Raw genomic sequence first — 12,376 nt, 5'->3', positions numbered from 1 at the left:
AGGAACTCTTAACGCTCCAATGATTTGGAGGGGTGTTGTAAAACTTTTGGCAATATAGTGTACAACAGACAGCTTCGATTTTATAGTGAACCAACTATAGTCCTGTGATTTAAAGAAAATCACTGTATCCTGCTGATCAATGATTTAGGCTTGTGCACTTATGGAAACAGTGTAAGTGAATCTTCACCTAATCTAAACTGAACATTATTTTATGCCATGCCAGCCTGATTCGTCATTATGTGACAGGTAAAGGGAATCCTGGGTCATCTTGTTTCACCTTTCACACTGCTTTACCCGGGTTAACAATCTGATCCTGGATATTCATAATCTCATGCTTCACACTGTATATTCCTGAACCCTGGGTTAACATTGTGATTTCCATATTTGTGTCGTCAATAGCTATGATTGGATCAATACAGCGCGTGACCGCTCTAAATTGACGTTATTTTCCGTTTTTTCCTCAGCTACTCAGCAGGGTTTCTGAGACTGAGGCACAAGCTGTTCAATTTCTGATTGGGTTTTTGTTGCTGGGCATCTAGCCGTAACATTCTAACGCCTCGTCGTTTCATACTACACATGTGGCACTGCAGTGTGGGGTTAACACTGCAAAAAGCGCTGCTAACTCGGCTTCAGAGCAGGGTCTCATAACCCCGGGTAAATAGCGGTGCTAAGCCACCTGAGGTTTCTGTACCTGGGTTAAAAGTGTGGCTTAGAATGAGGATTAGACAGGTTTAAGCTCAGTGTGAAAAGCCCTTAAGTGATCCTTCATGCTTAATTACTGTCTGAAGTTCAGTACAAATTCCAAATGATTTGGTTTTTAGTTAACTTTTCACTTGACTTTCTTTGGCAAAGCCGATCCGTCCAGCAGTGTGCTGGTCAAGCTGGTGCTGAACGTCTTGCAGCTGTGCAAACTGGCAGCCAACCATCCTGGAGGCAGAGACATTTTAGGTGAGCGCTGCATTCTGTTGCATTTACTTTTATTTTATTTCCTCACACATGTTTAACCTCTGCTCTTCTTCTCTCAGAGGCTGTTGGAGGTTGCTTGGGAGAACTCGGGCCTGTGGACTTGTCTACCATTGCGCTGCATCATGGGAAAGATCAGATTTACAGCCAGGCAGCTTCTGTTTATCCTGATGACGTTCATCATCAGTGGGTCCTCATCATCCTCAGCTGCATGAACAACGCACTGACGGACCACAGGTGACCATGCAGTCATCTGACCAGACCTCATCATGCTCCTCTTTTAAAATACACACAGTATAGTCTTGTCTTTATTATTCAATTATATGATTTAAATGAATTAACCATCGCACATGTGTGTTAGTATTTCTATCCGCCAGGCTGCTGCTGTGTGTCTGAAAGATATTTTGGCCACTCCGTCCGGTTTGGATTTCTGGGAGATGCACAAGAACCAGAGAGACTCGATGCTGCTTTACCTGAGTCCGTTTCGCTCAGCAAAGAGAAAAGCAAGTATCTCTGAGTGAGAGCTCGTGTTCCTACAGTATAGTAGGGTTTAAAATTCAGGCCAAATTTGTGATACCTAAGGTTTAATAGCCATTACATTCACTGAGCACTTTATTAGGAACATATGTACATTTTGGTACACTCATGATTAGCTTGAAGTAATGTTTATATCAACCATCAGAATGGGGAGGGGAAAAGGGGATATTCTCCTGGGATATTCAGACACAACGGTCTATAGAGTTTGCTCAGAGTTGTGCAATAAAGAAAATACATCCATTGAAAGACCATGTTGATGAGACCTCAACTCAGAATGGCTAGTTCGGTTCTGGCAGAAAGGTTACAGTACCTCTGTACAGTTGTGATGAGCAGAAAAGCATCTCATGTCAAAACAGCAGAAGTTCTTATCAGGGTTCACAGACTCACCAGTACTGGACAGTTGAAGACTGGAAAAACTTTGCCTGGTCTGATAAATCATGATGAGGCACACAGATAGTAGCATCAGAATTTGGTACTAACAGCATGAATCCATGGACCCAACCTGCCTCGTGTCAATAATCTAGGCCGGTGGAGATGGTTTAATGCTGTGGGGAATGTTCTCTTAGCAAACTTCTGGCTTGTAAATATCAATCGATCGATCATCACTTGAATGCCACAGCTTACTATCTTTTACAGCATGATAACACACAATGCAAAAGTTGTCTCTACCTGGTTTCATGAACATGACAATGAGTTCAGTGTTGTCCTGTGGCCTCCGTGAAGGAAATGAACCAATGGCAAGAAAGAGAAATTGCTCATTTTCTTGCTTGTGTGCCCGATTACTTTATTTAAAAATCTTTTTGAATAATCTTTGGATCAAAAATATGTCTCATCCACCATGTCTTATTAAGAAGTTATAAAAACAATAACTGGTTGTAAGGTGCTCTTCAAATGTTACTGTTTCTTATCCTAGGAGCAGACGGTGAGACCGGAGGTCACTTCAGCTTCCAGGGATCGGGTGGACAGTGCAGAGTTGTGGTTAGCGCAGTCTGGAAAGCACAAGGAGTGGCTAAGGAACCTTTGCATGGCTCTGCTGGACAGTGGAGGGGTCTGCAATGAAGCCCTGCTCATGACCAGAGCACTTTGTGAGGTATTTCCACATCACCTTTACTGTTATTTTTACTCATTCCTTCTCTCGATTGGATTGCTGAAAGAAAAGCATTCCTCCTGTCAACATGATGCTTGACACCACCATGCTTTAGTGCAGGGATGGTCTTGTCGGGTTAGGGTTAATGAGCAGTAGCGAGTCTCCAACATGCCTTATGACAAACCCATTGCTTGACTGTGTGTGTTTGAGAGAGTCAGTGGAGTAGGAGGTACTTGGTCCTATTGCACTGTGGAATCTGATGGCTGATGGCACAAAGAGCACCTCAGATTTTCTAGCATCTGAACATCCAGATTCACTAGTTGAATATTATAAAATCCGTCTCTGACCCAAGAATGTGTTTGTAAATGTGTCAGAGACTTAAGTGAGAGGTTTAAGACGTAAGATCATGTAACCCCTTAGCCTCATCGAAACTTTTCCAATCTTTTCCAGGTGAAAACAGATTTCTGCCAAAATATGCTTCCCCTTTTCATCCATGACATGTTGCTGCCAGACAGAAATGGCTCATGGAGGGATCTTCTCTCCACACACATCCAGCACTTCTTCAGTAGCTGCTGCAGGCCGAGCGTTTCCGGCAGCCGCCCCACCACCCCCATACTCCCGGATTCAGGTATACTTCTGTATTCCTACACTGTTTACTATAATCAATATTGTCAGCATGGGCTGAGGTACACTATCTGTATATTTTTATATAGCTGTCTATGACATTTAAGATCATAATTGATGAGAACAAGTGGCATTGAAAATCAATCAATCATGCATGTTCTTTCTTTCTGATATTAGTCACCATTCATAGACAAATGTAAACACGAATAGCACTATAAGCCTAATGCTTAGCTTTAAGGTGCAACTACAAGCATTATGTGTAGCCTGAATACTGGGAATGGATGTTCAGACAGAGCATCTCTGACATCTCTCAACAGGAGACGCAGATGTTGGCGTTCAGAACCAGCCCGATACATGTTCTCTGCGCACCATGCTAGCCGTCGTCGACTACCTCAGACAGCAGAGACGACCACTAGGACCTAACAGGTTTTTATTGACTTCGTCTTTCTCGTCCTTTTGTGTTTCTTTAGAACATCCACCCTGAAACACTGAACAGTTGGCGGTTGTTCTGGCTTCATGATGGACTTGGTGAAGTGAATAACACTGATTATCTCCTCATCATGGCACCTGTTAGTGGGTGGGAAATATTAGGCAGCAAGTGAACCTTTTGTCCTCAGAGTTGATGTGTTAGAAGCAGGAAAAACGGACAAGTGTAAGGATTTGAGCGAGTTTGACAAGGACCAAATTGTGATGGCTAGACCACTGGATCAGAGCATCTCCAAAACTGCAGTTCTTGTGGGGTGTTCCCGGTCTGCAGTGGTCAGTATCTATCAAAAGTGGTCCAAGGAAGGAACAGTGGTGAACCGGCGTCAGGGTCATGGATGGCCAAGGCTCATTGATGCACGTGGGGATATATATATATATATATATATATATATACACTATATTGCCAAAAGTATTCGCTCACCCATCCAAATAATCAGAATCAGGTGTTCCAATCACTTCCATGGCCACAGGTGTATAAAATCAAGCACCTAGGCATGCAGACTGTTTTTACAAACATTTGTGAAAGAATGGGTCGCTCTCAGGAGCTCAGTGAATTCCAGCGTGGAACTGTGATAGGATGCCACCTGTGCAACAAATCCAGTCGTGAAATTTCCTCGCTCCTAAATATTCCACAGTCAACTGTCAGCTGTATTATAAGAACGTGGAAGTGTTTGGGAACGACAGCAACTCAGCCACGAAGTGGTAGGCCACGTAAACTGACGGAGCGGGGTCAGCGGATGCTGAGGCGCATAGTGTGAAGAGGTCGCCAACTTTCTGCAGAGTCAATCACTACAGACCTCCAAACTTCATGTGGCCTTCAGATTAGCTCAAGAACAGTGCGCAGAGAGCTTCATGGAATGGGTTTCCATGGCCGAGCAGCTGCATCCAAGCCATACATCACCAAGTGCAATGCAAAGCGTCGGATGCAGTGGTGTAAAGCACGCCGCCACTGGACTCTAGAGCAGTGGAGACGCGTTCTCTGGAGTGACGAATCGCGCTTCTCCATCTGGCAATCTGATGGACGAGTCTGGGTTTGGCGGTTGCCAGGAGAACGGTACTTGTCTGACTGCATTGTGCCAAGTGTAAAGTTTGGTGGAGGGGGGATTATGGTGTGGGGTTGTTTTTCAGGAGCTGGGCTTGGCCCCTTAGTTCCAGTGAAAGGAACTCTGAATGCTTCAGCATACCAAGACATTTTGGACAATTTCATGCTCCCAACTTTGTGGGAACAGTTTGGAGCTGGCCCCTTCCTCTTCCAACATGACTGTGCACCAGTGCACAAAGCAAGGTCCATAAAGACATGGATGACAGAGTCTGGTGTGGATGAACTTGACTGGCCTGCACAGAGTCCTGACCTCAACCCGATAGAACACCTTTGGGATGAATTAGAGCGGAGACTGAGAGCCAGACCTTCTCGTCCAACATCAGTGTGTGACCTCACAAATGCGCTTCTGGAAGAATGATCAAAAATTCCCATAAACACACTCCTAAACCTTGTGGACAGCCTTCCCAGAAGAGTTGAAGCTGTTATAGCTGCAAAGGGTGGACCGACATCATATTGAACCCTATGGATTAGGAATGGGATGTCACTTAAGTTCATATGCGAGTCAAGGCAGGTGAGCGAATACTTTTGGCAATATAGTGTATATATATATATATATATATATATATATATATATATATAGAGAGAGAGAGAGAGAGTGAGAGAGAGAGAGAGAGAGATAGAGAGAGAGTGAGAGAGATAAGAAACCTTGAGAGGAACCAGGCTCAGAAGAGAAGCTCATCCTCATTTGAATGACACTGGACAGTAAATAATGTAAATGTAACTAAATAATGTTCTTTCTACAACAGCAACCAAAGGCTTATGGGGAGCTATTAGGTCAGCGTAGTTTCTGAGTTCATTATAGACACTAATTCCTTGCTGTTGCAAGCTGACAGATGTAACGGCAGATCCGTGACTGTGTGATAGTCTCCAAGTGGCTCTGTACACAGCTGTCTCCTGGTCACAGCTGTCTCCTGGTCAGCTGTCTCCTGGTCAAAGGCTGTCCACACAGATTCATCCACAGCATCAGCGACGAGACCCTGACCAGGGGTAGAGCCAGTGGTCACACTGGAAACTCAGAACACTGGGAGCTCGGGAGTGGGATGTACAACGAGACAGAGAGAGAAAGATATTAAGTATGCTTGTGATCATGTGATGTTTAAAGACAATGTAGATTATGTGTAAATGCAGGCAGGGTCTACTATTACTACTAGTAATATTAATCAGTCTTAATACCGTTGCAGTGCTGAGTGTGGAACCGTGTGCGAGTCCAACTTCTGGCTGGATCTGAACTACCTGGAAGTGGCTCGAGCGGCACAGCTCTGCTCCGCCCATTTCACCGCCCTGCTTTACTCCGAGATCTACGTGGACAACATCCGCAACGGCATAGAGGAGAAGCACAGGTACGGCTAGGGCTTTTTGGAGTTTTGGAGAGCTGCAGTACAGAGACACAACTTATGGCTGGACATACAGCTGTTCTGTGCTGTCTGATTCATCTGATTATCATTTTTAATGGCATGTTTATGAGATTTTTACCAAAAACAGCAAAAAAAAGAACATTTGGTCATCTGTTTATAGAGAGAGAGGAGAATAAAGGGACGGCTCATTTTCCAAAACCAAATGCAGTTTCAGACTAAGTCTTAACATAAGCAACAAAGAGGACTAAGACTTATCATAAGCAAGAAAGATGACGAAGGGATGATTTAGACTTAACACAAGAGTTATACTACTACTGGTTATACTATACTACTACTTCTTATAATAATAATAATAATAATAATAATAATAATGATGAATTATGATGGAGGACGCCATCGCACACCTCCATCATGTAGCCCTGAGCCATCTGGACAGCAGAAGGGGGAATTATGTCAAAATGCTGTTTGTCGACTACGGTTCAGCGTTTAACACCATAATTCCCTCCATACTCACCACTAAGTTGGAGATCCTGTGCCTTAGCCCATCCCTGTGTCGGTGGATCTCCAACTTCCTGCGAGACAGACCTCAGGCAGTACGGGTGGGCAACCATGTCTCACCCTCACTCACCCTCAGCACTGGAGCCCCCCAGGGTTGTGTTCTGAGCCCCCTGCTGTACTCTCTGTACACCTTTGACTGTGTGGCCACTTCCAGCTCCACCAACATCATGAAGTTTGCGGACGATACTGTGGTGGTGGGCCTGATCTCCAATAACGACGAGACGGCCTACCTAGAGAAGATTAAAAACCTGGAGACATGGTGCCAGGTCAACAATCTCCTCCTGAACGTCAGCAAGACTAAGGAGCTGATGGTGGACTTTAGCACAAAGCAGGAGAGGAATTACCAGCCCCTCACCATCAACGGGACCCCAGTGGAGAGAGTGAACAGTTTCCGTTACCTAGGTGTCTACATCACGCAGGACCTGACACGGTCCTGTCACGTTAACACCCTGGTGAAGAAGGCCCGGCAGCGTCTTTATCATCTCAGATGCCTGAAGGACTTTAAACTGCCCTCAAAAGTGCTAAAGACATTCTACACCTGCACCATTGAGAGCATCCTGACGGGAAGTATCACTGCCTGGTTTGGGAACAGCACCAAACAGGACAGGCAAGCTCTCCAGAGGGTGGTGCGATCAGCCGAGCGCGCCATCCGCACCGAGCTTCCTGACCTGGACTCCATATACAGTAAGCGGTGCTGGACCAAAGCCAGCAAGATTATGAAGGACCTCAGCCATCCCAACAATGGACTCTTCTCTCTGTTGAGGTCAGGGAAACGTTTCCGTTCTTTGAAGGTGAACACAGAGAGAATGAGGAGGAGCTTCTTCCCGCAGGCCATTCGGGCCCTCAACCAGTACACCTAGGATCTGGATTCTCTGTTCTTACCCCCACACAACATAACATAACATTCTACCTCAGCTGATTGTTGTACATGCTATATTGCACTACTCTGTATACACAATAACACTCACTGTACATCTTCTCTGTACATCTTTGTGTGTGCACTGCACTGTCACTTTGCTCCCTGTAAAACTGGACATTATATTTTGCCTCATATACACTTCTACAATATATTTATATATTTATCTTACTTATGCACACTGTACATACTACACTCTTTTGCATCACCATTTCAATGTTGACTTTAGCAGACCTTTTATCTACATATAGTCATATTCATACACTGTATCTTCTGTACATATAGAGTCTACACATATATTTATTTTATATTGTTTTATTTTTCACATATATATATATATATATATATATATATATATATATATATATATATATATATATATATATATATATTTTTTTTTTGTGTTTGTTTTTATACTTTTATATTTTTACACTTTTATATCTGCTACACTTTCTTTTACACATTTACTTTCTATTCTTTCCTCTTTTATGTAAGACAGTCGTAATAAGCATTTCACTACATGTCGTACTATGTATGATTTCGTATGTGACAAATAAAATTTGAATTTGAATTTTATTAATAATGCTGTTATATAGTTTCCTAACCTTGTTATAAAAACTTCTCAGATAGCATTGGGCAAGAATGACTTCTTCTACCCTTTCTCTTGGCATTTAGATATACGATTTCGTATTATTGACTTTTTTGTTATATTTTGTGTGTATATACTGTTACTTTTCTTCAGAGCTCAATCCAGGACATCACGCAGGATCACGTTTGACGACAGCAGTCAAAACCTGTCCATCGGCAGCATGTCCGAGAAGAGCGTAGAAGACTCGGGCATGAGCCTGCAGGTACCTCGCACGTTAATGGAGTCAGTTTGTAGTCCGAAGCATTGGTGCACTATAACTTCATTTAATTTGTGCAGGACATCCTGATTGAGGTGTACAGGAGCATTGGGGAGCCTGATAGTCTGTATGGATGTGGAGGCGGCAAGCTGATTAATCCTCTCACTAGGTTTGTCTTCTCACCTCATACAGGTACATCTTGCTTTTGTTTTTGTATGTTTTTATTTTAACACATTTCCGTTTTACCAGAATCAGGACGTACGAGCATGAGGCCATGTGGGGTAAGGCTCTGGCTTCCTACGACCTTCACGCCAATCTCCCCGAGGTGACGAGGCAGGTTGGAATAATGGAGGTAAAGATGAACCTGTGTCTGAATCTCACACAGTGTTGAAACATCAATCCTTCAGCACGTCTGTCTCTTACAGTAACTCGGCCATTACTCTGTCTAGGGTTTGCAGAATTTGGGGCTGTGTGGGATCCTGAACACGTACCTGCAGGGTCTGCGAAGACACGGGGCCGAGTGGGCGCCTGAGCTCCGAGAATTTCACTTCCAGGCAGCCTGGAGGAACACGCAGTGGGAAACCGATGCGGACGAGAGGTAGGTGTATTTATTTCGAAAGGTATAAAAGCTGGCCCTCGATTAAGAGTTTGTCTGTCTGTCTATATGTCTATATGTCTACATGAAAGTCTTTATGTCTGTTTGTCTATCTATATATCTACATGTCTGTCTGTCTGTCTCCATTTGTCTGTATATCTACATGTCTGTCTCTCTGTTTGTCTATTTATCCATATATCTACTTGAATGTCTGTCTGTCTTCATCTATCTGAATGTCTACATGAATGTCTGTCTGTCTGTCGGTCTATCTATATATCTACATGTCTGTCTGTCTGCCTCCATCTATCTATATATCTACATGCCTGTCTGTCTGTCTCCATCTATCTATATATCTACATGTCTGTCTGTCTCTGTCTTTGTCTATCTACAGTATATCTCTATCTGTCTGTCTCATTCTTCGTCTATCTATTCATCTGACTGTCTTTCTGTATCTATCTGTCTGTCTATTTGTCTATCTATCTGGCTATCTATCTATCCACCGTACAGTCTTCTCTTCTGGCTTTGACAGTGGAGACTCCTTCTGTGAATGTTAAATAAACAACTCCTAACAGAAAGCTTCACCATAACAAAAATCGGACATTTTTCTCTTTTAGACAACTGCATTTTGTCCTATATTAGGCTTTGGTTATGTGGCGCAAGTCCAGTTGATACTATAGAAACGAGCATATCCATGTTAATAAACCTTACATTACTTAACTATGTCAGAGCTGTGCTGTTAACCAAACACCTTCTGACCGAACGGATTAGACATTCTTACAATGCCAAAGTTTCATGCTGATTAAATATCTTCCCCGGTGTATTAACTAGATTCATGAATGTTTCTTATTTTGCAGGAGTGAGAAACTGAATCCTGGCTTCAACGAGTCTGTGTTCACTGCTCTGCAAGCGCTGAAGGACAAAGACTTCTTCCTGTTCGAGCAAACCCTGAAACACACCAGGTACACGCGGCCAGCATGAGCACAGGATCAGAAAAATGCAAACATATCAAACTTACACAGTAAGAGCTCACTCTCCTCATGATATTAAAAAAAAAAACCTTGCAATTTTTCAAAATTACTGCAGATTTGTGCCGAGACACATCACGTGACGTCATCACAACACGCATCCCTCTTCAATTCACGTGTGTTGAACATCACAGACGGTGAAAAGGAGAATCCTGTGCTTGCAGTTTCACCAATTGAAGTTATATGGGAAACTTTGAAAAATCACGCAAAAAGTTTGGCTGCTAAAATCAGAGTAAAGTCCAGGAGGGTCTGATCATTTAAATGTGGAGTAAAATCTTTACTCCGTCTTTACTCTTCACCAAAATCGCTTAGTTTGCTAAATTAATTACAAAAAAAAGTATTGCCACACTTCTAAATCTCTCCTTCTGGAAGGAGTCACTTGTTTTTTGCTAGCTAATTATGAATAAAGGATAAGCAGTGTGCGGATGGATAGAGGATGGATGGGATGTATGGTAGATGGATGGATCGACAGATGGATGGATGGTAGTTGGATGGATAAATGGATGGATGGTAGATGGATGAATGGATGCATGAATGGATGGATGGTAGATGGATGGATGGATGCATGGATGGATGGTGAATGGATGGATGGTAGTTGGACGGATGAATGGATGGATGGTAGTTGGATGGATGAATGGATAGATGCATGGATGGATGAATGGATGCATGGATGGATGGTGAATGGATGGATGGTAGTTGGATGCATGAATGGATGGATGGTAGATGGATGGATGAATGGATAGATGCATGGATGGATGGTAGTTGGATGGATGGATGGATGGTAGATGGATGCATGAATGGATAGATGGTAGATGGATGGATGAATGGATAGATGCATGGATGGATGGTAGTTGGATGGATGGATGGTAGTTGGATGGATGGATGGATGGATGGATGGTAGATGGATGCATGAATGGATGGATGGTAGATGGATGCATGAATGGATGGATGGTAGTTGGATGGATGAATGGATAGATGGTAGATGGATGGATGGATGGATGGATGAATGGACAGATAATACATAGAGTCACTGTCCTGGCAGAAGGTCAACCTCCACACCCGTCTCACATCAGTACACAGTGAACTGAAACAGTGTTCCTCTAGGATCCTGGTGTTTCTTAAAACAATACAGAGACTACACTGAACTACATCAAGTGCACATGTGCATCATTTACATTTCTGGCATTTGGCAGACATTAACATTAACACTGGTTCAATAGGTCACAGACTTAGGATAGAATCAGCTTAAAAACTTAGCAAAAGTGTTGGGAGAAATTTTCATTTTATTTATTTATTTATTTATTTTTAAATCACCATATAACAATACATAAAACAAACAGGGAAAAATAAGAGCGTTTAAGTGCTTCAGGAAGAGTTAGGTCTTCATCCGCCGTTTGAAGACGGTCACTGATGGTCAGTTCAGACATCTAGGAGAAGTTCGTTCCACCACATCAGTGCCAGAACAGAGGAGATTCTAGATGTATACCTACCTCTGACCCTGAGAGATGGTGGAACATCTAGGAGAAGTTCGTTCCACCACCTCGGTGCCAGAACGGAGGAGATTCTAGATGTATACCTACCTCTGACCCTGAGAGATGGTGGAACATCTAGGAGAAGTTCGTTCCACCACCTCGGTGCCAGAACGGAGGAGATTCTAGATGTATACCTACCTCTGACCCTGAGAGATGGTGGAACATCTAGGAGAAGTTCGTTCCACCACCTCGGTGCCAGAACAGAGGAGATTCTAGATGTATACCTACCTCTGACCCTGAGAGATGGTGGAACATCTAGGAGAAGTTCGTTCCACCACCTCGGTGCCAGAACAGAGGAGAGTCTAGATGTATACCTACCTCTGACCCTGAGAGATGGTGGAACATCTAGGAGAAGTTCGTTCCACCACCTCGGTGCCAGAACAGAGGAGAGTCTAGATGTATACCTACCTCTGACCCTGAGAGATGGTGGAACATCTAGGAGAAGTTCGTTCCACCACCTCGGTGCCAGAACAGAGGAGAGTCTAGATGTATACCTACCTCTGACCCTGAGAGATGGTGGGATCAGTCGGGCAGTGCTAGTGGATCGGAGGGAGCGAGGTGCAGTGTGAGGAGTAATAAGAGCTTTGAGGTAGGAGGGAGCTGGTCTATTCTTGGTTTTGTAGGCCAGCATCAGTGTTTTGAATCTGATTCATGCAGCTACCTGAAACCAGTGGAGGGAACAGCATTGGGGTGGTGTGGGAGAAAACAAGTCATGCAGCTGCATTTTGGATCATTTGCAGTGGACGAATTG

At 43.5% G+C, this 12,376-nt stretch overlaps 1 protein-coding gene across 4 annotated transcripts in view; it reads left to right on the top strand.

Moving 5' to 3' along the window:
• atm (ATM serine/threonine kinase) overlaps positions 1-12,376 on the top strand; it is a 56,936-nt gene that overhangs the window by 31,418 nt on the left and 13,142 nt on the right. For all 4 annotated transcript variants that reach the window (XM_058418747.1, XM_058418748.1, XM_058418746.1 and 1 more), the window contains 12 exons: positions 853-948; positions 1,026-1,200; positions 1,325-1,466; positions 2,414-2,590; positions 3,038-3,215; positions 3,529-3,637; positions 5,981-6,139; positions 8,371-8,479; positions 8,554-8,642; positions 8,723-8,825; positions 8,923-9,071; positions 9,923-10,027. In XM_058418747.1, the coding sequence (XP_058274730.1) occupies positions 853-948; positions 1,026-1,200; positions 1,325-1,466; positions 2,414-2,590; positions 3,038-3,215; positions 3,529-3,637; positions 5,981-6,139; positions 8,371-8,479; positions 8,554-8,642; positions 8,723-8,825; positions 8,923-9,071; positions 9,923-10,027 (1,591 nt within the window). The remainder of the gene's footprint in view (positions 1-852; positions 949-1,025; positions 1,201-1,324; positions 1,467-2,413; positions 2,591-3,037; positions 3,216-3,528; positions 3,638-5,980; positions 6,140-8,370; positions 8,480-8,553; positions 8,643-8,722; positions 8,826-8,922; positions 9,072-9,922; positions 10,028-12,376) is intronic.

The sequence above is a fragment of the Hemibagrus wyckioides genome, linkage group LG20, assembly GCF_019097595.1.
Source record: "Hemibagrus wyckioides isolate EC202008001 linkage group LG20, SWU_Hwy_1.0, whole genome shotgun sequence".
Classification (NCBI taxonomy): Eukaryota; Metazoa; Chordata; class Actinopteri; order Siluriformes; family Bagridae; genus Hemibagrus; species Hemibagrus wyckioides.
The sequence above is the reverse complement of the archived record's forward strand: the minus strand, read 5'-3'. Positions and strand labels throughout refer to the sequence as shown.